The following is a 26,926-nucleotide window of genomic DNA, read 5'->3' as shown; positions in this document are numbered from 1 at the left end:
GCAATGTCTTTCAATATTTATAGTCAGCTAGGCTGGTATATTTTCCTGGCTTTGTAAAGATATGATTATGTTTTCAAATCAGACAAATTAGTAACTCTACATTATTTATTTATTTATTTTTGACATTCAGACTATATACCAATTTATTCTGTTAAGTAATTTAAAAAAATAGAACATTTCTGAAGAAAGTTTGAATCTGTCAACATAACTACTGCTGTGGAAAGCCCAGACTATCTTCTTTCAGATGCCAGTAAAATTGACTTGGCTGCTTAGGTCTTATCTTACATCTTTCCCTCTGCCACAACAGTCATGACTTGCTTGGTCTTAAATATGTGATAAGAGTTCGATGGTGAAGCCTCTGATTGAAACGTAGCGATTTTAAAACAAACACACCACTATGGATGATCTCATCTACAGACTAAAGTGACTGCTTTGATATATTGTTGGTTAAAATCAGAGTTTTAGAAGTTTTTTTTAACCCAAAATGTAAGGTGAGGATGCACCAGTAGTGCGTGAAAACAAGAAAACACCAGTTGACAAAGACCTACAATCATTTGTTAGTTTTATATTTCTATTTTCTATTTTGCTTTTTCTACCCCAAATTTTGGAGAAGTATTTGCTTATATGAGCGGTAACAGATAACTAAATATCTTAGATTTCTGTTGTTGCACAGTTACTAAGAGCTTTATACTAATATCTCTTTGGGCGTAGTCATCTCTGTTTGAGGTATGAAGAGCAGCATTAATCTGGACATCTATTTCCTATAGCTGACTGCTTTGCAAAGTGGAATATTCATTAAAGTGCTTTATATTTTGATGAAAATTGAAAACCTATGAGACGCTTTTGTTATTAGCCTCCTTCACCTTTTGCACCTGCTACAACAAAGCATCATCACTGGTCCTTATCTTCCCAAGGTGATCTTAGCTAGAAGCATTGCACAAAGGCATAATAATAAAAGGTTTAGTATAATATAGATCAAGTCCACTTTAGTGTGGGTCACTGACCCAAACTGTATCGGCTCTTTCCAACCTTAATAGTCTGCTCCTCTGGGAGCATAATGTTTGGATTGGTTGGGAAATATATTGGCAATAAAGAGACAAAAGGATGTCATAAATGTTGATTAAAGCTCTGGTTAAAAGACAAAGGCGGAGAGGCTCTGAGTTATGAGGGCTTTTCAGACTGCGTTATTGTTTCAGTGACAGAGCTCTTAGTGTGTCTAGTGGAGTGGCGAGTGGTAAACATTTCTCAATGTGTGAGGAGTCATTAATCCCTGGAACCGAGGATGGCTTCACTACCAGTGTCTGTGGCCCAAGAAATCACAGCCAGTTGGCACCAGCAGGTCGTGCAGAGCTCCAACATAAATGCTTTGTATACTTCAGAGCTGTTTAAATCTCTTCTATGTGCTGTAGCTAAGGCACACTTTAGAAAAGGCAACAGGCAACACTCTGTGTTTTGCACATTCAGTTCATTTGCCAGTCAAGCTGTTGATGATGCATTGAGTCCTGCCAGGTTATAGTCTCACTGTGAAACATAAGCAAAAAATGAAGCCAGTTTGACGAAAACACGTTTCTAAGGCCCTGACAGTAACGTCAGGGAGTAATACAGTATGCAGATTGTCACTGAGGCTGAATCGTAATTCTGGCAAAAAGTAACTTTCCTGTTTCTGGAGTCATTAGACTTGGTCATGTATGTTTATTATAATTTATTTTGAAGAGATTCCCAGTTTCATAATTACTTTAGGTTCTTTAGGTTTGTAGGTAGAGTTTTCCCAAATTCTACTTGAATTTTTGAATTAGCAAATCCGAGGACTACAAGTCTGAGAAAATTTGTATTCTTGCATGAAAAACACTTCACTCATCATGTCACACAAGCGCACACAAGGTACATTGTAAAGGTCAGTTTCTGCTTGGTTCCTTTTAAAGGGGGACTTTTGTTGTGTTTCCTTGTTTTCTCGCATGTACATAAATAGATAATACTGCCATAATCAAAGCTCCTGTGAGAGGAAACAGCCCTAATATAGTCATCCCAGCCTGATGTTCAAGCCTTCTGTTTGCAAGGGGGAGTCAATCAATAGAAAGCTGGCGTAAAGGAAGTGTAGCTTTTAAAAGAGGAGTTAAAACGTCTTGGTTCAGCAGTGGATTTGCTGTGAGGCTGTGGCTAATGTTCAAAGAGTCCAAGAATAAAGATATGGAGCTGGAAATCAGCAAATAGTAGAATTATTTTTATTTACTTGTAGGGAGCTTCCTATTATAAAGTTTCAGTTTTGTTGGTTAAAGTTTGCAGGGTCTTGATTATACTTCACGCGTGGGACTGTTTAGCAGGTTTTCCCGTTTATCGCTCTCGCAGTTGACAGATAGAAGCTGCAGCACCGCACGTTTATTTGCACTCATTGCTCTGTACTGGCGCTCCAGCTTTGGACCACACCCACCAAGGGCCAGCGGTGTTCATACATGCCCCTGGGCGTGCATTTGCAAACTCCGCCCCCGCTGGCTCCACCCACCAGCGGACCACAATGATTTAGAAGTTCAGGAATCCCACGTGACGTCACCCAGGGTGACGTTATGCTCTCTAAATAGATCGTATTGTAATCTTTTCTCAGTCCAACGTGGTTTCTTCTGAGAGACTGCTTCACATTTTCTGCACTTGTTTGGTAAGTTGAAAGCCTTGCCACCATGCAGAGGACCGTGCACGCGCCTCTGCAGGTTTGTCATCTTTTTATTTTTATTCTTTTAAAAAGCGATTCTTCTCACTTGTCCTTCTCCCTTTTTCATGCAACAGCTTGTTTTCTCGTTCGCTTCAGCAGTCTTTCTAAAGATGTGATTTTGTTTTATTTCTTTCACCTCCTGGTGTCTGCAGCTTTGTGTCGTGCGAGTTTTGTTTGAGTGAGTGCATTGTCATGTCACTTCGCGCTCCGTGTGTTTGGCCTGTCTCTTACACTGTTGTTGAAGTTGAATCGCGGAGTCAAGTGCCGCTGCAGCTCGGTCTGTCAAGTAGCAGCTAAGGCAAGTCTGCAGAAAATTATCTGAAAGGACAAAAACACGAACATTTTTATTGCAACGGGCGCTTTTCGTTGCACTTCACACCAATTTGGCACGTCTTCTAAGTTTTCATTTAGCTCTAAATCTCCGAAGCTGGACCCCTGCATCATTGTCATGCCTGTCCCATCCAGGGATACGCAGAGCAGGCTAATCTTCGGGACTCGTGCGTGCTGCGGTTCACCAATGACTGTCTGGAATATAATGGGCCGGTGGTTACGCTGTTACCCCAGGGTATCCTTGTTTACGTTAAATTTATGTTCCTCTTTTTCTCTTGAACAGCAATGTTCATCAAGATTACGTCATTCTGCAGGCCAGTCGATATTTGATTAAGCGCTAAGATGTTGAGGGTTACTTTGAGTAAGGTTGTGCTGACGGTGCGCACTTTGTGACGGAACGGCTTTTTTAAAAAAAGAGAAAGATGCTTTAATTATTTGATTGCTCTCCGGCCGCTATCATTATGTTTATGTGACAGCACTATCAATAACACATGTTTCTCGTACACGATTCCACTTATTGTGCCCGAGTTTTTATTCGGTGTCGTAATAACGCCTGTTAAAGTGTTATTTATGCCTGTTGCGACTTTTTTCAGCATTTAATGTAGACTGGGATGGAGTTTCTTTGTATGAAAGCTTTTGCAATAATTTGTCTCAATAAAAATATGTAGCCTATCAGATTGAGTAAAGTTAACTTGCTGGACAAATTTTTTTTTATTTTTAAAGCAAAAATACATAATCCAAAAATAGTTCATAATAATTATTAGGATTTACATAAACTTAGACCAAGTATCATAAGCTATAGTTAATGCATTTAAATTCACTTGTTTATTCTATAATAGTGTTATTTACTAACCTTCATGGATATATGTTTTTTACATGTTAAGCTGGATTGCAGCAGTAAACTGTTAGCTGCATTTCTTGTGCTTGAGGTACCCCTGGTAATGCCTCTACTAATATAGAAGGTGTGAAAAGGTAGCAAACATAAAGGCAGTCTCAAGTCTGAGCAACAAGTACACCACAGAAGTTAGAGCATTTTATTTTAATACTAGAGCTTTCTTTTCGCCTTTACCTGCAAAGTTCTGCAAAGTGAATGCTAAGAATAATACAGTTAGAATAATGTGAGCAGTGCTAATCCCATGCTAGACCTCTGAGGGTTAATTTTTTGATTTATGAGTTTATGTTGAGTCAGAGACCAGTAATTGAAAGCTTTTGAAGTTTATATTTCAGTCAAACCAGTCTTCTAGTCATGCATTGAGTTTAAGAGCAGAAGTTCAGTGCAGACATTGTCAGAGAGGTCCCGTGTACGTTGTCTCAGGGTTCGCCGTAATCCTTCCTTCAATTTGTACTCTCAAAAGCCCAGGTTATGGCACTGGAGCTGGAGAGTTGAATTGCTGTGCATGTTTGTGCTTGCTTTAACCCCATATGCCTTTGCACCCCAACCCTTCTTTTCCTCACCATATTGTTTAAATTCTAATATGCGTTCTACCTGGAGAGTTCTTCCCAAGTTCCTCTTGAAATCGAATGCCGGACCCTAATCCTTCCCCTCACTCACATCAGGATGCAGTTAATGTAAAGTGTAACCAAATTTCCTCTACTAAATGAAAACATCTATATTAAATGAGAGCCAAGTGCCCTGTCCAAGGAAAGGGCGTTGAATGCTGATAATTTGAAGTGTGAAAGCTATTGGATAATTCGCAGAGGCATTCGCAGAATTAATGGCTGGAAGTTTTATGTATCATATGGTTTGAATTTCCTAGTAAATGTGAGGGAATGATCGAGTCCCGTTTTAGAAACAGGAACAGGAAGGTAAACGTTTCTGTTTTTTACAGTTATGGAAACAATTTTTCTCTTATTTTTTTAATGCCTTGCTTTAAAGTTTTTATGTTTCAAGAACTGTTTCAAATTCATACTGGCAATCAAGAAGGGAGCTAGTAAACAACAGTTCCAACAAGAGTTGAAACACAACAGCTGATTCATGCTGTTTCATGAACATTTGGGGCCTTTATTTAATACACGAGTGAGTAGCGCCATATCTACAGACACTGTTTTTGTCATCTAGCGCTTAGTTTTATTTAATGATCAGCAGTGTTGGTCGTGTTTGTTGTGTCAAAATAGACCAGGTGAGTTTTTAGGGGCCCTGTTTTAGAGAACTGAACTGGTGATAGAAAGAGAGACCAGGTCTCATTGCTCTCTGACAGTGAGACCCTTTCCAGACCCTGTTCAAGCGGGCTTGGTCATGAAGTACAACTTGTTAGGAAAACAGGACTGCTTAGCATAACACAATATTTGACTGTTTTGACTGCGCTTAAGGAAATAGCCTGTACCTATGAAAAAGACACATGCACATAGTGTATGAAAGTATTCATGCCTGACACTTGACATGCCGCACTGACTTATTACAGACTTATTACAGAATTACAGATGTGGTGCGGTTCTTGTGAACTGGTAGGAGGGAGAGGTGATAATAATGCAAGCGATAAAAGGAAATGTTTAATGTGCCATTAAATAAAAATGATGTGGTCCAGTATCAGTGTTGTAAATACTGCAGATGTTTTAGTTGTACTGAGAGGACACATGATAAACCACAGACCTATTTGATGATCATCAAACTCTTAGTGTCTTATTAAACCCCCTTCTCTGATTACATTTAAGTTGTGCAATAAAAAGCAGATAAAACTAAGCAGAAAAAGTTTTGTGTCTCATTTTAGGTCATAATGCCAAATTTTCTTTATTTAACTGCAATTCTAAGTTATTGTAACATAGAAGAAATAGGTTTCTGTGAAACTATCATGCAGCCAAGACTCATAAGGCTCATAAGGCCAAGAATCATTAAATAATTAAATACAAAATCCATTTCTTATATGGCTAGACACCCCAAGCGCTTTGTGGGCTTTGCATTGAAACCACACATCAGCCAAGTGTGGTTTCCATGTGTGGGGTGTGAAATAGGGATGCAAGAATGGTTAAGAAATTTTATGTTAAAATAACAACTTGGAAAGTACCAATGCAGCATATATGGGTTTTTTTTTATCGGTATGTAATAATTTGTGCCGGGAGACAATGAAAACTACATTAAAATCTTTCAGTTCTCCACAACTTGGTAAATGGCAGCCAGCAAGGCTGATATAAGCCAGTACTGATGTTCCTTATATATAATGGTGCATCCCTGTTTTGCATGTTTTGCATGTTCATGTCCACCTTCACCCTAAAAGACAAATAATCGTACTTACTTAACATCTGGTACGACATCCGTCTAAAAGTGCTTGGCATTTGTGTTATTGAAATGTGATGACTGCTCAGAGGCTCTTTGTTAGTGTTTATTAGAAGAATAGTTTATACTTTTGCACTGTAACAATAATAAGATCTCGAAATACTAAATAAGCTGCGAACCAAGTATGATGTCGCAAAAAAAAGTACAAGGATTGCACAAATAATATTTTTTGCTCAGTAGTTTGCAGACTGTGACGAAAACCGTTTTTCTCTTTTACACAAGTGAGATAAATTTCTGTGTTTAATGTTGTCTAAACACAAAGATCTTAACAAAAATTGTTTCAGTAAAAATGCAAATGCAAGCAAAAATTTAGCTCAGAATCTGACCAAACTTCAAGTATACTGTGTGTGTTGCCTTGGTAAGCTTACAAGTGGTTGGCATCCTGAATATCACTTTTAAAAAAAGTCAAACGTCAAAATAAAATGTAGTAATAATAATAAAAAGATATATTCCTTCCTATTCCTGCCTAAAATAATTAAAAAAAATTATTGGCAGGAACAATAAAGTAAGATGCTGTAAACCTGTGCAATATAAATGTTTGAATGTGTGCGCTCCATCATGTGGATATCATATTTCACATAGGTGTTGTTTAATGCGTTTGATGTTGATCGATATATTTTAAAATCCAACTGTTGTTTCCGTAATTTATTTGAAATGTATGAAAAAAATACAGTTGAAAATTTTGACTTCTTTAACTGGTTTTGCCTGATTGGGTTTTTCAAAGTTAAAAGAGGAAAAGGATAAAATTTGAAATAATTTGTAGAGGTTTATTTTTAGTGTTTTTATCTTTTACCATCACTTGTCCCATTTTGCTTTGAATTCTTAAAGTTAAAATGATATGGGTGCACTGAGAAGTTCCTAAAGTGCACGTTAAAAAACCTGAGGCCCGCTTATTTTTAAGCTTTAAAACTAACACCAACTAAAGTTCCTTTTCTTCTTTCTATCAAATAAGCTGCACTTTCTGACTGTGCACGGCTGCACAGCCGCTGCTTCCTTTTCTTGTTCTCACTAAAAGATGCATAACCAGCGAATCAATTCATTAAGAAACCGATGACTGTATGGCTGAAACTTAAATGTGGAGCTATTTTTTCCAGATGTAAGTGCCTTTTATTTAAAGTCAATTTTGTCTTACTACATAGCTGCCTTAATAAAAAATATATAAGTACTGAGAAGCAATGTCTATATAGATACATTTGTTCATTTTGTTTATTACCAGCTTTAAAGTGTGTTACAATCTATGTGGTAGTGTGCAATAAAAACGTGGATATAAAGAAAATCCGTCTATCGAAATATTTAAAAGTTTTCCCAGTGGTTGAGTTTTGCTGAAGTTATTGGACCCAGTGTTTCCACAACCTCAGCCTTGATGTCATTTTAGTGGAGCCCAGATTACTGTAGCGTGAGAAAACTAGTGCAGGTGCAGTAGCAGTTTCATGTCTAGCATGACACGAGCGTATTTTCCCTCGTCTAAGGAAAGCAAAAATTATTCAGCTCTCCTCACTGCTTTCTTCTTTTGTCTTTTTCTGTAGTTTTATGAGAAGTTGGCCAGAGTGATGAACTCGGACCAGGAAAGGCCGTTCGTGTGCAACGCTCCTGGCTGTTCTCAGGTGAGACTGTCGTGATAAAACTCAATGCGTACATGTGCATGTGTATATGTATGTCTGCCTGTGATATCAATACACCAAAGAGGGATTCGGAGTAGATTTATCTCTCGCGCATGAGGGAGAAGCGCAATACCATGGAAGTGCTTGAAACACAAACTGTGATCGGGTCTAGTGTTAAAATACCTAAAGAAAAAAAAGTTTCTTTTAGGATGTAGTCAAGAATGACTACAATAACAGTGAATGTTATTTTAGGGTAGTGCTTCATTTCCTATCAGTTACTCATACTTGTCTCTTTACATATGTACAATTCTTTTTTTTTTCAACAGCGATTCCCCACAGAGGACCATCTAATGATACATCGACACAAACATGAGATGACCCTTAAGTTCCCCTCCATAAAGAACGACAACATGTTATCAGGTGAGTTATGCTCCTTCAATACAGACTACCTCACTATTTGAGCAGGGTTTGAAAGAAACTTGGAGTTTGTTTGCAGCTGTGTCTTTGTGACTCATGCACAGACACACTCGTCTATCATCAGTATGCTTTACAGTGCCTCCAGAAGTTGTTTGCAATAATGTAAATCATATGAGGCATGCTACCCTACAGCTTAGTGTCATTCACAATGAACACTTCAGTAACATATAAAGAAGCTGCCTGACAAAAACTGGACAAATGAGCATTTTATGTGTGAGCTTGTCTTTCCTGTTACTTCATGTGATTTGCGCTTTTCTGTCACTCGGTGCGTCATCATTCTATATATCACGTCGAAAGAAAGGAAGTTTTACAGGGTGCAAAAGCCCAGTTGAGCCGCTGATCTGGACATTAATCTAGAGTTTCAAAAGTCCAGTAAGAGTCAAACCAATAGTAGCGGCCAATCCAATAGTGTAGATCTCTACTCCTTATAACATTCCTAATGCATCAGCCATCGTCTAGTAAAAATTGCTACAGCCAGACTATTCAAGTAGTTTCTTCTTTATTGTTTACACTCGGTAGTCAGTAGGATCAGATTTTCTAAGCCAGGCGTCTTTATCGCTTTTCGCCTGAGTTACAACTATGACTACTTTCTTACTGATACACTGAACTCAGGATAAAATAATCAGTGGTTATGCAGCACACAAAGTCACACCTCAGACACACAATGTCACATGCAAAATTGTCTACGCTTAACTTTTAGTACTATAATTCATGACCTAAAGTTGACCTGCTCTATTTGCTTTGCATTGACTCGACTAAAAACTGACATTACTCGGTTTCTTAATAGAGCTTGAGTAATATCGTCAGTCTCTGCAGATCGAAACGGCGGTGTATATTTGCAGAGTAAAACTGTGTTTTGAGTACACACGTCATGACGAAAGTTTGAGTCAATCCTCAGTCTAGCCAGAATGGATAAACACGCCATGGAGTATGCTTTTAGCCTTTGAAACAACTGTGATCCCAAAATCACCTTCAACAGTCTGAAACCCGATCTGCGTGCACCCCCCACAATGTCAAGCTGAATACCACAGCTTGACTGAGCTCGACAAATGAGACCCCACTCTGTAGGTGGGATCTGTACTTTGTCAGCAAAAAACTGGGCTGTCAAAAGTAGTGTCTCTCATCGGCTAAATACAAGTAATGCTTACTTAAAAACACAATGTGCAACAACAGTGTACGTTCATTATTCTTTTTGGATTGGTCTCCATTAGCTTGCTTAAAGTGCATGCTGGTAAAAACTTTGGCTCACATAATTGGACATCATTTTTTTAGAGTAAGGAACAATGAGGCAGAAAATACAAAAAATACAAGACATAAAAATCGGAGAGTACAAGAAGAGTCACAGAATCAAATTAAAAGTTAGCAGTAAAACTATCCAAATTATCAGAATAAAACATGCTGCGCTGTCAAAACAGATTTAAATGCTTTCTCGTGTCTCATTTAACTTCTTGCAGACATGGTTCCTGTTTTAAATACTGTTGTGCGCATATTTGCATTTTGGTTCATTTTGCCTGCGTAAGTTTTTACATTGTATATATGTTTCAGGTATGCAAATGAGAATTAGGCATACATCTTTTACAAAAGCATCACACAATATCACAAAATGGAAAAGGAAAAAGACAAATATGAAATCAACTTTTTCACGAAAACACTACGCTTGCGGATATATTTTGCCATTTGGAACCCCTTAAAACTCTTTTCCCTCTAACTTTTAAAGGTCCACATTCTACTTTTAAACCTGAAAAACATTTTTTCTTCGTTTACAGACCAGACACCTACGCCAACACGTTTTTTAAAGAACTGTGAGGAGGTGGGCTTGTTCAGTGACCTGGACTGCTCAATTGAGCAGGAATTTTGCAAAGCCCAGGAAGAAGAGGACAGTAAACAGGTACTGGAACAAAAAGGAAAAAAAACTCAGACTAAAAAAAACAAAACAAAAAACAGATGAGACCAAAGCCACAGAGGTTAGGTGGTTAAGAGCTCTTATCTGGAGTGATCACATGAGTAATGTCGCTAACAGCGGCTCACACTGCATGAGCTGATAACACATTTTTTTTATAGACTGGAAACACATAGACCTCATGCAACCACATTCTGCCCATTTGTTCAAAAATGGATAGCCACAAGTGTTTATTCACCGCTAATATTTCTGCTATATTTCTCTCTTTTATCCAAACTATATGTTCCCTGTCTAGTTCTCGTGATGCCACTAGTGCCACGCTGCTTTAACCTCATCTGACTTGTCAACAGTGACAGACAGGGCTAGCAGGTGGAGATTTGTCACCCATCACAGATGAGGACAAAAGATATCAGGTTCTCCACCTGCAGCTTCAAACAGATCTTCATCGCTTAGAGAAGGAGTCCTATTTCTCCCAGACAGACAGACCCCTGAGACATCTTTTTCAGCAGTAATCAGGAAAAAATACTGACCAGACAGTCTTGTATGTGAGCAGAGTCACAAACACTGACGTTTGACAAAGAACATGATCATTTATGCATTATACATCTGCCCTGAAGCACCTTGACCTGAAACATGGGTAATAGTCAAATCACCACAAGACAGACTGCTTATCTAAGGTCTGGGAGTGTGTGCAGTCCCTGCTGCAGCTAAGCTGTTGTCTCTGTGGTTTGGCTCTGGAGATCGTGCGTGCTCAGGTCAGCCATGTCTAGGCTGCCCAGCCTGTGTGGTTTATGATGGGAGGCTTTGCCAAGTCAGCAGGAGGCGAGTCAGAGCAAGACTTGCAGGGAGTGTAAAGCACAACAAGATAAGAGTTAAAAATTTGAAACTTTAAGAAAACACCAAGAAGACAGTATGAAATAGTCTTATTTCCATATCCTGCAATATACTATCATAATGGTGAAGATTAAGTAATTGTACTGCAATGCAAAATACTTTATGGCACTGTAAGTGTGTGAGAGATACGTGAGTGTGAGTATTCTATCACTTGCAGCTATTTTAGTATGAATATTCATAATGTGACAGTTAAAAACTGTTGGTAAAATAAAAATAAAGGAAATATGGTCATCAATAAACTCTCAGCTCAGCACAGAAAAGCTTGTAGATGATACCTTACTTAGTTCCTCATTACCCATTCCCACCCACTGAATGTGTGAAGTCCAAGGCCAAATGGTTGAAATGCTTGTGTTGTTTTGCACTTGAAAATGCTCTTTATAGAGTCCTAAACCTCTATACTGTGCTCACTCGCCTCCTCTCTTCTCTTTACAGAACATTTCACTGCATGGCCAAGCAGGCCAAGGCCAGCACCAGCAGTCCCACTCACGAATGGGCAATCATGATACCAGCATAGTGATCCAGCAGGCCCTGCCCTCTCCTCAGTCCAGCTCTGTCATAACTCAGGCTCCATCAACAAATAGACAGATAGGGTAAGCAGACCGCAGTGGCCGAAAGATGTCGTGAAACATCAGCAGCGTAAATACAAGTAACAGGTACAAACAGGTTTTATGAAACTTGCTACTGAGAGAGGCATTTTCTCTTTTCTGTATGACATGAAACAGCAGTTGTTGAGCACTGCTGAGAATTGATGACAGACTGAAAACCGCCTGACAAGCGCAGTGATCTTTGGGGATTCTCTCACCTCAAGTGTGCCCCTGTTATACTGACAGCCTCAGTCTCATCCTGGTCCCTCTGTTTCTGTGCCAGCTGTCATCCCCCCCATTGTCTCTGAGGCAATGTCAGTGTTTCATTACATTTGGAGCAGTGTGTGTGGGACTTGCCATTCGTGTTTTGCTGTTCATTCACTGTTGTCCCATAGCAGAGCATGCCAAAGAGGGTCCCAGAGGATAAGATGAAGTCATTGTTGAAGCCTAAGCCGTGACCGCTTTTACACAGGTTTAGCATTTCATGTTCTAAAATAGTTCTTTTCACAGTATGGGAATGGCAGCTGCCTTAGAGCTCTGCTTCTCTGGAACCTTTGCAGATAGAGAAACCATATTAATTACAATGTGTGTGGGTTGCTTCTTTGTGCTTATTACTTGTATATGCACACTGTACGTAATGATTGGGGTATTGCATTGGGTATTGATTGCATAAATTTTGCCAACTCTTGCAGGGCTGTCATCTCTTTGAGTGAAACGTCTTTCCCTCTGCTGCAGTTCTGTCTTAATACGTCAGTGACATAACGGTTATAGGAAACGCACACAAACATTTATGCACCTTTTTTCCCACATGAGGACTCTCCACTGACCTCATTCATTCCTTGTGCTTTAACTTCAGCCACCTTCAAATCTGTGCCAGGGCTTTGTTACTGTAAACCAGGCCTGTGGCAAACTTGTTAGACATTGAGATGGCTCAGAGTTAGGCCAGCCCTGTGTTGAGGCTGTCTTGTGTAGATTTACAGCTTCGGGAGCTAGTGAATATTGGATGGGAGGCCCATCACTAAGTCTGACTGACACCCCATCAGGCTCTTTGTTGAGGACAGGGATGGAATTTCAACCCCTTGGAGGAGCAGCAATCACTGCCAGTAACAGAGACGTTGTCAGGCCTGCTTCACCTGACTTTACCTGTCATTGTAAACTCTTTACCTGACTCACCACTTCACTTCACAGCCCTTTCTGACCACAGAGCCCTTACCGGTTTGTTGAGAGAGCTGTGTTATTGTTTATTGTCGTAAAATCGCATCACTCAAAATTCAGAGACGGTATGCCATGTGGTGGTGGTTGCCAGCCACAGAACTGCACCAAGTTGCCAGCTGCAGTGATCTGTCACACATGATCTGAGGCAACCTCTGAGCAGCAATTGTATGGTCTAAAGTTGCAGATGCGTCACTTGTTTACGAGGATGGCGGAATCCTGAAACATGAATAGGATGGGAATATTCACACAAGAGAAAACTGATCTGGAAATGTTCACATCAGCAGGAAAATGGGCTGAGGAAACCCCTCCACTGAAAAGCAGAACTTCCACAGGAAGCCATTAGGGCTCACCAAAGCCTCTGTGCACAGGGTCTCTCCACAGGAACTTCCTACATAGAGACCATGCTGGACACTTCACAGACTGGTGTACTCAGTCCAACACAGTCCAGATATTAGCCTGTTAATTCATGAGAATTGTAGGCTTCAATATGTTTTGATTTACTGTGCTTTTGTGAACAAGGTCATCATGTAAAACTAGAAGCACAGTTAGGTTCCCGCTATGTAAATCTTTGTGTTTAATTTGAACCATAATAACCTAAGAGACTATTAAAAAATGGTTATCCTTGTCACGACTGGTAAAGGTTGTGTATCTGATCATTGCAGGTCTATAAATCTTTTAGTATCAACACACTTTATGGGGCTCTGTGGTAAATATGTCTCTAAATGAGACAAAATCACCAAACAAAATCAGTTTAATCTCACTTCCATCTGCTTCTTCATTTTGTTCCTCTGCTCTGCTGAGTGCACAGCATGAGCATCCAATGAATTAGGATAACAAGTCATTTTCATTGCTCCACAATGTTTACTAAAGAGCTTTGAGGCTTGGTTGAGGCTTGGAATCAATTAGGATTGGCTTTCCTCAAGTCCATTTACTTTAGGATTGAGCTGGGCCTGCAGCTGTGAAACCTGAGGACCTCTCTCGCTCTCGCTTTTTCTCTCCTTCCCTCAGCTCTGAGTCCTTAAAGGAGGTCTTGGGGGAGCTGCACTGACACAAACCAGTGTTAAAACCAGGCATAAGAAACAGCCAGCAGATCTTAATGTCACGGCTATCATTATCATGCAAAGTGAAGCAGTGTCCAACTGTTCTGAATGCTCTCTGCTTTTCAGTTACAAACATCTGGTGCTGAGTTATGTCAGAGTTAAATGTGTTGGACATTACTAGTCAACCATGTGAGATACAACATTCTGTGAAAACCTCAGCCTTTTCACTTGTAAGTGGAGCTTGCTGGGTGGATGGGTGTGGGCACAAGGCATTAAAAAATGACATTCTTCTATTTTGGCTGCACAAAGGAATTCAGCCTGATTGTTTCCATTACATAGCACAATCAACCTGAATGCATCTGGGCTACGTGAATACAGTACAGATGTGGCAGATTTCATCATCAGTTGCCGATAATTTGATAGTTAAGTACTGCTTTCAACTATTTTTTTTTTTTGTTAAATGTACAGTACAGATGTCTAAACCTACTAAAGTGTTAAAGACAATATTTGAACTTATGAGATGCAGCCCTCAAAACCACTAACTGCTGATGTCAGGCAGTGTTGGTTTTTCACCATTTAACCAAAAGGTTTTTCAATTTACCTTCAATAATGAAAATAGAACTTTGTCTCATTTTGTTTTTGTACAAATGTGACAATAACCACATTAACTTTAAAGCAGCTCTTTCTATGCGGAGAGTCTATTCGCTTTTCTAGATTGTGGATTTATCTTTAAACCTATACATCTATCATTTGCGGTGTCCCACCCTGGGCGTACTGTGTGCAACTTGTAAGTTTGGCTGTCACATTGTGCACAGGTTTGAAGGAAGTCAATTTGTGGTTGTGTTTCCCATGCTGCTTTAAATGCACAATATTTTTCACACCTTCAGCACCCTTCTACTTGTGGTCCTTGTCTTTGCCTTTAAGGGAAGTAGCAGAAATAGATGTTGGTCTTCATGCCTTCTTAACAGCAAGGTTTCATGCAAAGTGTAGAGTGATATTAACTTCCTGTGTTTTTGCAAAGAGATTTGCTAGTGTGCTGATTGATCATGAAGAACCACTGGGTAGAAGATTTGCTTTTAATAGATTGAATTGTAGCAGTTCAATTTATTAAAATGTATAAGTGTCTGTGACAAAGTACATTTGCATTTCTATTTGATTGCAAAAGCTTGCGATCATCCTGTTAATCCACGATCATTGTCAGATATTATAGCTAGTGAGCACTTATTGAGAACAGATGTTCACGTCTAAACACAATGTGTACATGCTCTTTTACATACAGTGTAATCTGATACTCACTACTTCATCAATTGTTTAAAATAGAACCGCTGACCTACTATACTGAATTAATATTGATACAGTGGTGCCGATAGGTGGTTCATGATACACACTGCATATCGTATAGATTGCATAATAACTCTTTCCATGCCTGTAATAACCCAGTGGTGCTGCCTTCTAAGTGCACTGCACTGGTGCATGAGCATAGAGAGAAAGGATGTTATGGGCTGTTTATGGATAAAGTTTGACCTCATGAACTTTACAATTTAAACAAGATGTCTTTTATTATTGTTTATGATTAGATTGCATTCACAAAGTTGTGATAAGGAGGGAGGTCCGTCCTGCGTATACGAGTGTGTGACCTCTACAGAAAGCTTAAGTTGCCCCCGTGCTCGAACTTGTTAGTTCTCCGCAAAAAAAAGTGGCTATTGGCTCCGAATAAATTGTAGAGCTAATCCAAATAGAAAGGAAGGAGGTAGACAGAAGAGAAAACTGGTAAGCACGGTACAGACGAATAAAGCTCAAACTATGTAATCAATTAAAAAAGTAGTGAAAAGACAAAAAGAAAGAGAGAGAAAGCAGGATGTACATCTGACCTGAATTAAGATGAGCTCATTGTGTACTGCACTGGGTTTAATAGTGCGTTTTTAGAGGAACGCCCAGACTCTGTTCCCTCTCATTCCAGCGGGTCTGTGTCATCCCTGCCCTGGGGCCACCACACATGCAGGCTCCTGCACAAGCAACTCACACACAGGGATGTGCCTCAGAGCTCTGGGGAGCACAGGGATCACAATGTAGGGAAGTGTGGAAAAGAGGGATCAGAGGTGGACAGAGTAGGGGAAGAATGGGATCAGAGGTGGATGGAGGAGCGGAAGAAGGTATTAGGAGGTATAGATGGCGGAGAGGAAATGACAGATCCTGGGGGTAAAGGAGAGAGAGTGAAGAGTGGCATCAGATGGTGAGGACATGGATTTTGCTGGATGGTGTGTACAGAATTAGAGGAAAAGATAGAAGCATGAAGAACATGGCATCAGAACAATGTGGGTGTGGGAAAAATGTATGGAGATTCTGAAAGAGAAGGGAAGATGGAAAGCTGAATGAGAGATGAGACTGACAGAAGACAGGAATCAGGTGGCAGGGTGACAGGAGCCTAGGTTGGCTTTACAGCAGAGACATAAACATGTTAATAAATAGTGAAGTTTTAGTAGATGAAAAGGGAAAAAGATGAAGTATCTCTGAAAGTGAAAGGGTCTGTTTATGCCAAATGTTACAGCACCAGTCAGGTGCTGCTGACAGATCCCAGGGTAGCTTGTAACAAGATGACTCATTAGCTGCTGAAGAGTTTTTCCGATTAACCGCCGATATGAATGCACTGACATGCTTTCGTTAAAATGAAAGCCAACCCATCTTTGCTTTCGTCAGCCAAGAGCATCTGATGATTCAAAACAGTATCATATTTGGTGAATAAATACCGCAACACTTACACTAATTTGCTCCAGAGTGTCACTCCCCACCATTCCTAAACTGTGCTTTGGCATGCCTTAACTCAGCTTGAGGCACCCTAATGTGAGGACACCCCAGCCCAGATCCATTCCAGTGAAGCACCCTCCCAGCATCCATCCCTTCTCTAGAGCGCTAATAAAAGTCAGCCTGTGTCGTAACCCATTATAGCTGATTTATTTGATCAGATTCGTATTATTTCCTCAGTCCAAACCCCATGGCACTCTCCTCCCACCAGTGATTAAAGGCAGTAAATCAGGGGCAGGTCCTGTGTAGTGTTTACTCAGAGAGCCAGGCAGCTGCAAGCTGTTTGAGGCCCTTGTTTCTCCCGGTATTTACCTCCGTTCCCATGGTGACTGCACCACCATCTCCCAAACGTCTGGAACTTGGCCCTAGGCTGTTTTGGTTACGTTCAAAAGTTTTTAGCTGCTGTGTCTACCCAGAGCTTGCAGTGACTTCACCCAGCGAGGAGTGAGTACAGTGATGCTGGACTGAGTTGAGGAGGGAAAGAGAGGGAAAAGTGAGAGGAGGATGGGAGGGAGGGACAAAATCTGGGGGTAGGCAGGCACAGGGTGGGGGGAGGGCGAAAAACCAAGAGCATTACATCATTGCTGGAGCCGAGTCAGAAAGGGAAGGATATGAGTCAGTGGACTCTCTCTCTCTCTCTCTCTCTGTTGGATGGCAGCCAACCCCCTTGTGTATAAGTCCCCAGTACTTGAGTTGGAGTTGGGACTGTTGGGATTGGGACAGTAAAGCACAGTGTGTCTACAAAATTTGTAGATTACACACAGTAGATCAGGGGGACGTGGGTTTAGGCGTGGACACCATGAGGGGTCCGTGGTGGAAAGAAATATCATAATGATGTGGACAATTAGAAATAAGAGAGCACAAGAAAAAGTAAAAAAGGCATAAAGAGGGATGAAAGTCTACTAATGATGTCATGGTGGAGTGAAGATGGGTGGGTTTGGGCGGCGGCGGTTCTTGGGCGGGGATTGTGGAGGAGAGCTGGGCTGAGAGCGAAGCACTCAGTAATGTGAGAGCGCAGGGTCAGAACTGTAGAGTGTCTACCTGCTCTCCCCTGGGGCCCACAGCCCAGGCTATTATCAGTCCCCTCAGTGGAGCCGAGCCTGTCATTATTCACTCACACACACACACACACACACACACACACACACACACACACACAGACACATGCATATGTTCACACGCAGCTTAATGAAAAAGTCACACACTCACATATGCACTTATTCACATATAAACACTTTGAGCAGGAGGATGTAAATACACAAAGCAGGAGGGAGCATGAAATATAGAAAGTTTCTTGTTTAACTCTTTATACTGTATTTGATTAGTGCCTTACTGACGGTGTACGATGGTGCTATATTAAAATGCATTATTTTGTAGAGTATAGTATTTATCAGAGTGAAAAAAAGAATAAATGGTTTAGTCTGTAAAACGCACAGGAAAAGGAAAGAGTGACACAATACTACATATTAAGAGTTCATCAGAAGCAGGAAATCTTTCATTTTAAGTTGCTGGAAAAAGCTAGAAAAACAAGTTCAGCCCTTTTTCAGAACTGTTGCTGAGGCGCTTTACAGTGTGGTTCTGACACTGTAATGCATAAGAAAAGTTGCCATTGTGTTCACTTCAACAAGTAAGTTATATTTGTTTCTTCTAGATTTTTGGATTCACCGTTAGTGACTTTTTGCCAGCTGTCTGAAATGTCTTTATTTATCAGCAGAGTCAGCACAAAGCTCGGGTTAATCCCTTGAGGAAGTGCTGTCAGATGTTAGTGTTGTTTTTTTCTTCCCAGTGGACAAGCAGGTTGTGTTTTGGTGAATGTGGTCGTGATGGACAGAGCGTTCGTCTAACAGACAGGTGCAGAAGTTACGGTCTTCAAAAGGAGCCTTTATTCTCTGTGTCACAGAGCCTGTGTGTCTGCGTGTTTTTTTTAATGTTGTTGTTTATTATGTGGCTGCCAGGATTAAGGATGAAGTATGACTGAAATAGGGCTAATTAATAAAAAAATAAACGTATAAAGCTTATCCTTCTTACAAAATACTGTTTGTTTAAATTAGTAGAATAGCACACATGATACATGTGGGAAACGAAAGCAAATACTGTGACAGTTTTAGAACAAAAATACTTTAAATGAGCCAGTTTTGTTTAGCTAATTGACACATCATAATGAGATACAGACGTGCTTCAAGTTAGCATTCGTTTTTACTTCAGTGTGTTGCAAAAATCTGTTGAGAAAACTTCAGTCTGCGTCTGAATGAAAAATCGAGTCATCACGTAGTTATGAAAAAATGATGTAGTCTTCATCTACATAATCAACAGCATGTACCAGCATGCGACTGTTCATCCTTCTGAATGCTGGCAAAGTCTAAACACTGAGGGAAACTGTTGATGCAGCTACACTGCATACCTCATTGTACTTTCATGAGTTTTCCCATGTGGAAATGTTTGAATTCGCTGTGTTGCTCAGATGTCATACGCGCTGTTAAATGAGTGTGATTGTGATAAATTGGGATGTTATACTGGCATGACACATCGTCAGGATGGTAATAGTCCTGTGTGTGTGTGCAGCAATCTAAAATGTCTGGAGCATAAATGCACATATTTAGGTCTGGAAAAATACAGGTATTTATTCAGGTGGTGGAACGTTTGCCCTGTTACCCCCCCTCCATTAGGCCATCACTCCTTCACCACTCACTATTACCGTAATCCAGGCTGTGATGTGGTGAATTGATTATGTTAACCCGTTGAACACAGCTAACCTAAATGCTTCTTGTTTGCTTGGAGGAAATGGAGCTTAAATAGCTGGTGAGTGGCAGCGCTGATTGTGGCGATACAGATAACTGGAGATTTATTGATTCTTCTGATGCAAGTTGTTGAAGAATCGTGCGGTGAATGCTGCTTTTAGATGTGAGGACTGAATAATTGCTGCATTCATGTGGGTGTTGCAGCACCTTGCAGCTGGGAATTGTTGTTCTTAGAAGCAGGGATTTGGTGACAGTTGTATAAATGATGTCACCGAGCGCAGATGTATTGGTCTGGGTATTTGTATGGCCAAGGCCTTGAGCCAGTGACTGAGACAGGACTGCTGTCAATAGTTTAAGCTTAGCCTGGGCCCTCTGTACATGTGATTTATTGATGTGGCCGTGAGTGTGGATAAGCCCGTTGGTCCGCCCGCTCTTCTGGTCACTGAAAGAGATTTTCCCCACAGGGCTTCCATTGCTTTAGCAGTTTCTAAATATGATTCTCATCATGCTCATCTCATGTGGTTGTTATGACAAATATTAGTCATTTATCATCACCAAAATCATTATTCATCCATTGTTTTTGGATATACTTTACAAAAGTAAAGTATATCCAAAAACTCATGAGATGATTGAAGTGCAGCATGCGCACAGGCTCACTAATGTTTTTTTTGGGGGGGGGGTGGTTCTGTTCTGAGTTTGTGGCTGTAGAAAGAAGAGCAAACTAAAAAAGAACGAGCTTGCGGAAAGCATTTTCTCTCAAAATGTTAAATTTACTTTAAAGTGTACGAATAGATTTCCTTAGCCGCCCCACTTTGTAGAATTACGATAATACAATAGTTTTTTTTTTAGCGTGCGCGCTTTCAGCTCAGGGCTTTCCGAGAACATGGGGCAGCAGCCAACTTGCATGTTTGGAAAGTGATTACACTTTTAACCAGAAATACGAAAAATGAAAGCAATTCATTGCATTCAGAGACTCTGAATCTTTTGATATAAGCACCAACATTTCTCTCAGTATCTATGACAGAATCAGCCCCTTTAGTCTAAAAGGAAACACTTGATGAAGTTTTTTCTTTATTATTGTCAACGGAGCCACAGACCCTTAGTTTTTATAAGCACATCAGTGCGTCACATCAGGTGACAGCAAAATACCTAATCCTCTAAACTGCGATTGACAGAAGTCCCCTATATTTTTTATATTATTATCATGTTATGAAGTAATGTAATATATAATGTAATATATAGTAATATTCGTGCTCTGTTTTTGATGTTCCTGTCTTCAGAGTGAATGAGCTTCAAACCAGAGAGCTAGAATTGAGTATAAAAGTTAGACATGATCACCAACTATATCAGTGGGTAATCAAATTCCCTTTAGCAACTGTAGTTTTTAAACATACAGTTTTTAAACTCACAAAGGTGACTTAAGCTAAGCTTGTCGTGCATTTTTTCACTTGCCTTCTTTCATGCCTTTGTATATTATAGTAATAATTTATTTCAGCACTTAATTTGTAGGAAATATAAAAACAGTGAGTCATTTATATCACACTATAATGTATAATACAATTATTCATACTCTGAAAGTACAGAAAGATAAAATTAACTGAGAATTAAACTTTTTTGTGTGTGTAAAAAAAAAAGAAGAAATTAGTAAATGTCCATTAATATACTAAAAAGGGATGTTACACTATATTATCACTTCTTTCTTTAATATATGCTTATACATTAATTTTGTGCTTATTAGGACACGTTAAAAACTAGCGCTAAATTTCATGCTGGATTTGGTGCTGGTGTATGAAACAACAAAGAATAATATTCTTAGATTGTGTGTAGCAGGACAAACCCTTAAGTTCCTTGTCTGTGTCCTTTTAGGCCCGTCCCCGGCTCGCTGTCCTCACTACTGCACCTACGAAACAGACAGAGGCAGCCTCTGCCAGCCTCCATGCCTGGAACTCTGCCAGACCCGACCATGCCCGGCTCCTCTGCTGTGTTGATGCCTGTGAGTACCACAACAGATTACAGAGCATATTCACTTACAGCGGCGCTCACGCATGCAGAAGTAGACTCGTTTACTCCTGTGATGACAGTGCACTGTACATTCAGACTGAACATAAGCTGTGTTGGTGTTGCTGTGCAGTTTCGACTCTTCCTGCAGAAATGAATGGTTTTTTCCTGTGAGTTCAAAATGTAAATTTTCACTACAATTAAGCCAACTAAATTCAGAACAATCACATTGTGTAACAGGAAATGATAACAACATAGCAAAAGGCCCTCGTATCAGGATTGCAATGATACAACATATGTTCCGTTTGTAACATAAGACGGCTCAGTTTTATGGTGTGGAAAAATCCTTCCCATGTTTATTAAATTAAGGGCTAAGCGATTTTTGGGAAGATTGACGGTTCAGGAAAGGGGTGCACGTTTGGGTGATATTTTTACACAAAACACACTTACTGCAATTAAGATTGTGTGTCAGGTTCTAGACCCAAATCTCTGTGGACCAGGGGAAGGGGAGGGCAAGGAAAAGGTCCAGCCAGGGGTGGGGGTGAGAGGGCCCATGCCTCATGGAGAGCACCGCAAACTTCACCAAAACTTCAGCAGCTAAGAGGCCGCAACACCTTACACGCACACATGCATGTAGATGTTCAAGCAAACATATCTTCTTTCCTGTTTGCACCACACGGTGAACACGGGTCACCTTTCACCACATGTCATGTGAATTCTTCACATTCAGGTCTCAGCTATGACACATAACGACCAGACTAGAATCAATCAGAGACAGGTAGTGAGCGCATACACACAAAGACAGATGGTTAGAAATTTGTAGAGCTAACTAACCTATGTCCTTATTGAAACATCCTGCAACTAGACGACTTTGATGTTAGTCTGACAGATACTCACCAAACTGCTGTTAGAAACTCTCTCACACACACACACACACCCCAGTTGCCCAGCTTCCTGTGTTAAGTCCCTGCATGCTGGCTTCCTGTTTTGGGTCAGCTCCAGTTATCATCACACAGAGCTGTGCACAGGGCAGCCTGTCATGTGAAATCAGGCTCTCATGCGTTCTCATCTCATGCTCCATAACCTCAAAGGATAGGTCTCACACTTAAAATGCTTAAAGGTTTTTGGTGCATACCTGTGAGAAAGCAGTGATTGCATCTCTGAAAAATCACCACTCTTAGCATAAATAGTACAGCATGATTGATATGTGTTTAAATAAAGCCCTGTTTACACTTGCGTGATTGTTATTGTATTGTTGTAATCTTCAGATGGAGAGACAAATGTCCATGGGCTCCAATATGATGGGCATGCAAAGCCCCGCCCACAGCAGCTCCTGCTCCTCCACTCACATTCCCTCCATGCACTCAGAGGCCAAACTGGTGAGTATATGCAAGCATTCACATGCATACATACACTTTTATGCCTGCACACACACACAAACACACACACACAAGCTGAAAAGTGTTGCAACCTTCTTTTCCACTGGGCTCTGCCAGCAAGGCTGCACTCTTAGGCCTGTGTGGATTTCATCATTTGGTGTGTAATCAAAGCTGTGTCTGAACCTGCCAGTGCAGCACCGGAGACTCTGGCTGGAATAAAGGGCCCTTTATGTGGTTGTGGCTCGGCTGCCCACCAACTGCCTGATGTATATCTTAATGTACAGAACATGTTCTGTAGGTCCTGCAACTTGTTAGCACTAGTTTAACACAGCAGGGAAAAAAATCAAATGACCTCATCCTTTCACAAAGCATTTAGTTGTAGAAGTTGGAATAATATGTAGGCACAGGTTTTGAGAGTCAAAGAAGGACTGGCAGAAGAAAAAGCTCAAAAAGAAAAGATTCTTTGCACTGTTCTTGATTTTGAATGCCAGTACTGCTGCAACACTGGTTCATGACAGCGCACCTCTGATTAATGAAAAATAGCTAAAAAGTTACATTTAAGGTGACATGAATTGATTAATGCTGTAGCAACGTGACCAACTGCCAACCTTTGTTTTAAAAATAAATAACTGGAGTGTCATGACATGGATATCGAGAAAAAAGAAATTATAAAACCATAATGAAAAGAGTTGGCTGCTCTTTGTGTTTGGAAAGGTTCATAGATAGCTGGGTTTACTGGAGAGAAACATCCTGGAGAGGCAAAGACTCACACATAAACAGAGAGAGAGGGAGAGAGAGAGGGGTAGCAGAGGTCATTAGAAGAGTTATTGGTCTGATAGAGGAGAGCGGGAGCAGTCCCAGGGCATTTAATTCTCCCTCTTCCTCCCGTTCTCTCAAGATTGATCGCCTTTGTAGTCTTTTGAATCTCTTCAACTGTTCCTATGGTAACACACTAGGGTAACACAATATTAGTGTATTAGGCTTATCTCTCCCCTGGCCATCATCCAGACATGTCTTACTCTTTTTTTTTCTCCTCCTATCTGTGTAATTGAATTGTAAATGCTCTGTTAGGCCTCCTATAAACATATGCAGTCACTAAATGGCTGCAGGCCCCCTAACCATGCAACTTTCTGGTTAGTTGGCCATTCGGGCACGAGGCACAGCAACCCAATGTGTATCAATTGAGATTCTGCTCCCTGATGTCTGAACACAACTGATGGAATTTTGTGATTGTGGACAGAAAGTGAGAGACTAATTGTGTTATCCGGGTGCGATCTCCAGCGTGGGTTTCATAAGCATAGACGGGGTCTCTAATGTCTCCAATATCCTCGCCCGGGCCTGGTCGATAAATACGGCCTCGCTATCGGATAACTGGGCCATGATCAGGCCCATGTGTCCCCTGCGACGATCTCAATCCGGCTCTAATCGCATTACCCTGACCATGTTGACTTTCCGCCAATGGGAAATCTTCGCACTGTAACCCCACACCTCGGAGGAACGGATCTGGATGCACTCTTTGTGCTCAACGTTTACATTGTGAGAGCAGAAGAGGGGATTGAGTGGGACTTTGATAGACATGAAGGAAACGGACAGACAGGCAGAATAGGCAATAGAATTAAAAGGCGAGAAGCAATATTGATATACTGCAAGATCAAACAATGAATAAGAAGGGAGAAAATAGAAGACTTCTTAGGGAAAAGTAGAACCAGTTTCCTTTGTCTTTTCATGTTTGTGCATGCATGTATGGCCATATGGGTGAGCTTGCTGCTGTTTGATATTTTGTGGTAACTGGAGGCATCGGTAGCAGGATTATCCCTCCCCTGTCAGAGAAAGCATGCCCTGAGCCTGGGCTAATGAAGGCTAATTGATTTTGTGGTGGGCCAGAGCAGTAGGGAGGCCTGTCTCTGGTGTAAATAGTTAATGAGCCAAAGGACTGCTGTGGCCCCTTGGGGACTCATATCTTGCTCTAAGCTCTCTGTTTGTGCTCTCTGGGCTAAAGACTGTATCTGCATCAGTGCCCATCTTTGTTCTTCTGATTTTCTACTTAAGTGCCATCATTTAAGTGGTATAGCAAAGCTTGATGGTGGAATAATTGATATGTTTTTTTTTCTTAATGCTTTTAGTTTGTTGCCTGGGAGGGTTGCTGGGATTGGAATGTTTTATTAGTTTTAGCTCAAGTGTTTTTTTCCCCCTTCTTGTTGTGAGGGACTGGGTGCTCTTGGTGCCGGGTGTGGTTGAATTCTGCTCTGTTGTGGTCTGGGGAATTGAATAGTGAGTGTTGTGTGCTGGAGCTTGTGGGATAGTTGACCCTCGCAGCGTGGAGGAAACGCAGTACAGAGGAGGCCAAGTTCCACAGCATGCTGGCCAAAGCATTACATCACCACTCCTTACGAGCGCACGCACACACACATATATGCACCGCGTGTGGACCAGCACTGTGTCATCTTGCTTGTACAAATAGCTGCAAAATCATGCACACACGTGCACCCACACATGCATGTACAGGCAGCCAAGACTACTTGAAAAACGACTGACAGATGAGATGCACACACAGAATACATGCATGCCTATAAAGGAAAACTGTAAAACATTTCTGAATACTTGTACTGTTTTCTACTCCCCACACCTACACCCCCAACCCACCCCAACCCTCACACACCACAGACCCCCTATGCTTAAATTTTGATATTTTTGTTCATGCAATGAAAGGTAATTGCTATCATTTTTCATCTGTAACAAGAAAAACCCAAACAAGCCCTTATCAAATTTCCCCTAAAAACAAACTCGAGTCTATGAATGCCCGCTGTGGCGCATGGCTCATGTCAGTGGCACTGTTTTCAGCATGGTGCACTTTGGCATTGTTTTATTGTGTCTTTTAACTGAGTCCCATGCTTTCCACACATCCTGACTGCTTGCTAATTTCAGAAAGAGGGGCCTTGAAAGGGCTTTGTGCTGGTGTATGAAAATGTGTTATTTATTATCTCCCAATTATCTATTGTTTATATTGTTACTAAGGACAATAAATTTGTCACTAAGCATCGGGCTAGGTGCTGAGATTTTTATGTGGTAAACAATACTATATGTTCTTTCACTGCAGCCTGCTTGGCTGTGGAGCTGGCACTAGATTGGTGGATGACATAATTCCTGGCATGCTCTAAATATGCTCCTTTTTACTTGAAGGGGGGGAGGGGGGGCAAGCAGTGCTTCTCTTAAAGGAACATTTCATAGCACATAGGAGGGCCAATAATCAAAGTATTCCACGTGCACTGATGTTGAGTTTTCATTTCACTTGCACAAACCTTGCTGTTAGTTCTTCAGGGTAACTCTTTCGTACATGTTCACTGTTTAGCGAAATGCTTGATCTTTAATCCTGATAATCCAAATACTAGTTGCAATTCAGTAACTGCACTGCACTGCACCTATTTTGCTCACAAATTCCAAAAAAGTGAGGCAGCTGCAGATGTTACAGTTTTCATCTCTGCCATGTCATGATTGATGAAATGATTACCTTAGTATAAAATCATTTGTAAGCAGTTAAACCATTAGCATAAACTGTAACCCTGTTATGTGTTCCATTCATTTTCTTTCACCATAGTAGGGGAGTACCTCTGGCAAATTCTCTTGTTGTGAGGAGGAGGAGGAGCAGTACACACAATGAGAGTCTAACTACAGGTTTTGTAAGCAACATCTGTATGAATGGTGGCATTGTCGGGGTATGATGTCACTGAGCAGAGACGCTGAGCTAAGAGCACAGCTGAATCTGCAGACTGCTTGCGTTAACTCTAGCTTGTATGTACATTGTGTGTGTTTGTATGCATGGTCATGATTGTGTGTGTAAATGCCTCTTTTTTCACTGCACTGGCACCCCGTCTGGTACTCATTGTCCTTGGAGCCAAAACACATCTGTGGACAAAGTGGGCTAAAACAAACCATGAAGTCAGAGTTTGCATATGGTTTGTGATACAGATCAGTTATATGCATATGTGTGGTTAG

At 40.8% G+C, this 26,926-nt stretch overlaps 1 protein-coding gene across 8 annotated transcripts in view; it reads left to right on the top strand.

Moving 5' to 3' along the window:
• Positions 1–26,926, top strand: part of creb5b (cAMP responsive element binding protein 5b) — a 43,579-nt gene that overhangs the window by 3,201 nt on the left and 13,452 nt on the right. For 5 of the 8 annotated variants that reach the window (XM_082552545.1, XM_082552544.1, XM_082552543.1 and 2 more), the window contains exons 1-7: positions 2,590–2,702; positions 7,832–7,909; positions 8,233–8,326; positions 10,150–10,271; positions 11,610–11,767; positions 21,423–21,549; positions 22,823–22,933. In XM_082552545.1, the coding sequence (XP_082408671.1) occupies positions 2,673–2,702; positions 7,832–7,909; positions 8,233–8,326; positions 10,150–10,271; positions 11,610–11,767; positions 21,423–21,549; positions 22,823–22,933 (720 nt within the window). In that variant the 5' untranslated portion in view covers positions 2,590–2,672. Of the gene's footprint in view, positions 1–2,560; positions 2,703–2,978; positions 3,003–7,831; positions 7,910–8,232; positions 8,327–10,149; positions 10,272–11,609; positions 11,768–21,422; positions 21,550–22,822; positions 22,934–26,926 lie in introns of those variants that run through there. The other 3 variants (XM_082552546.1, XM_082552550.1, XM_082552547.1) reach the window with 3 other exon arrangements.

This window comes from Aulonocara stuartgranti, assembly GCF_965226115.1.
Source record: "Aulonocara stuartgranti genome assembly, chromosome: 11".
In the NCBI taxonomy this organism is placed as follows: domain Eukaryota; kingdom Metazoa; phylum Chordata; class Actinopteri; order Cichliformes; family Cichlidae; genus Aulonocara; species Aulonocara stuartgranti.
The sequence above is the reverse complement of the archived record's forward strand: the minus strand, read 5'-3'. Positions and strand labels throughout refer to the sequence as shown.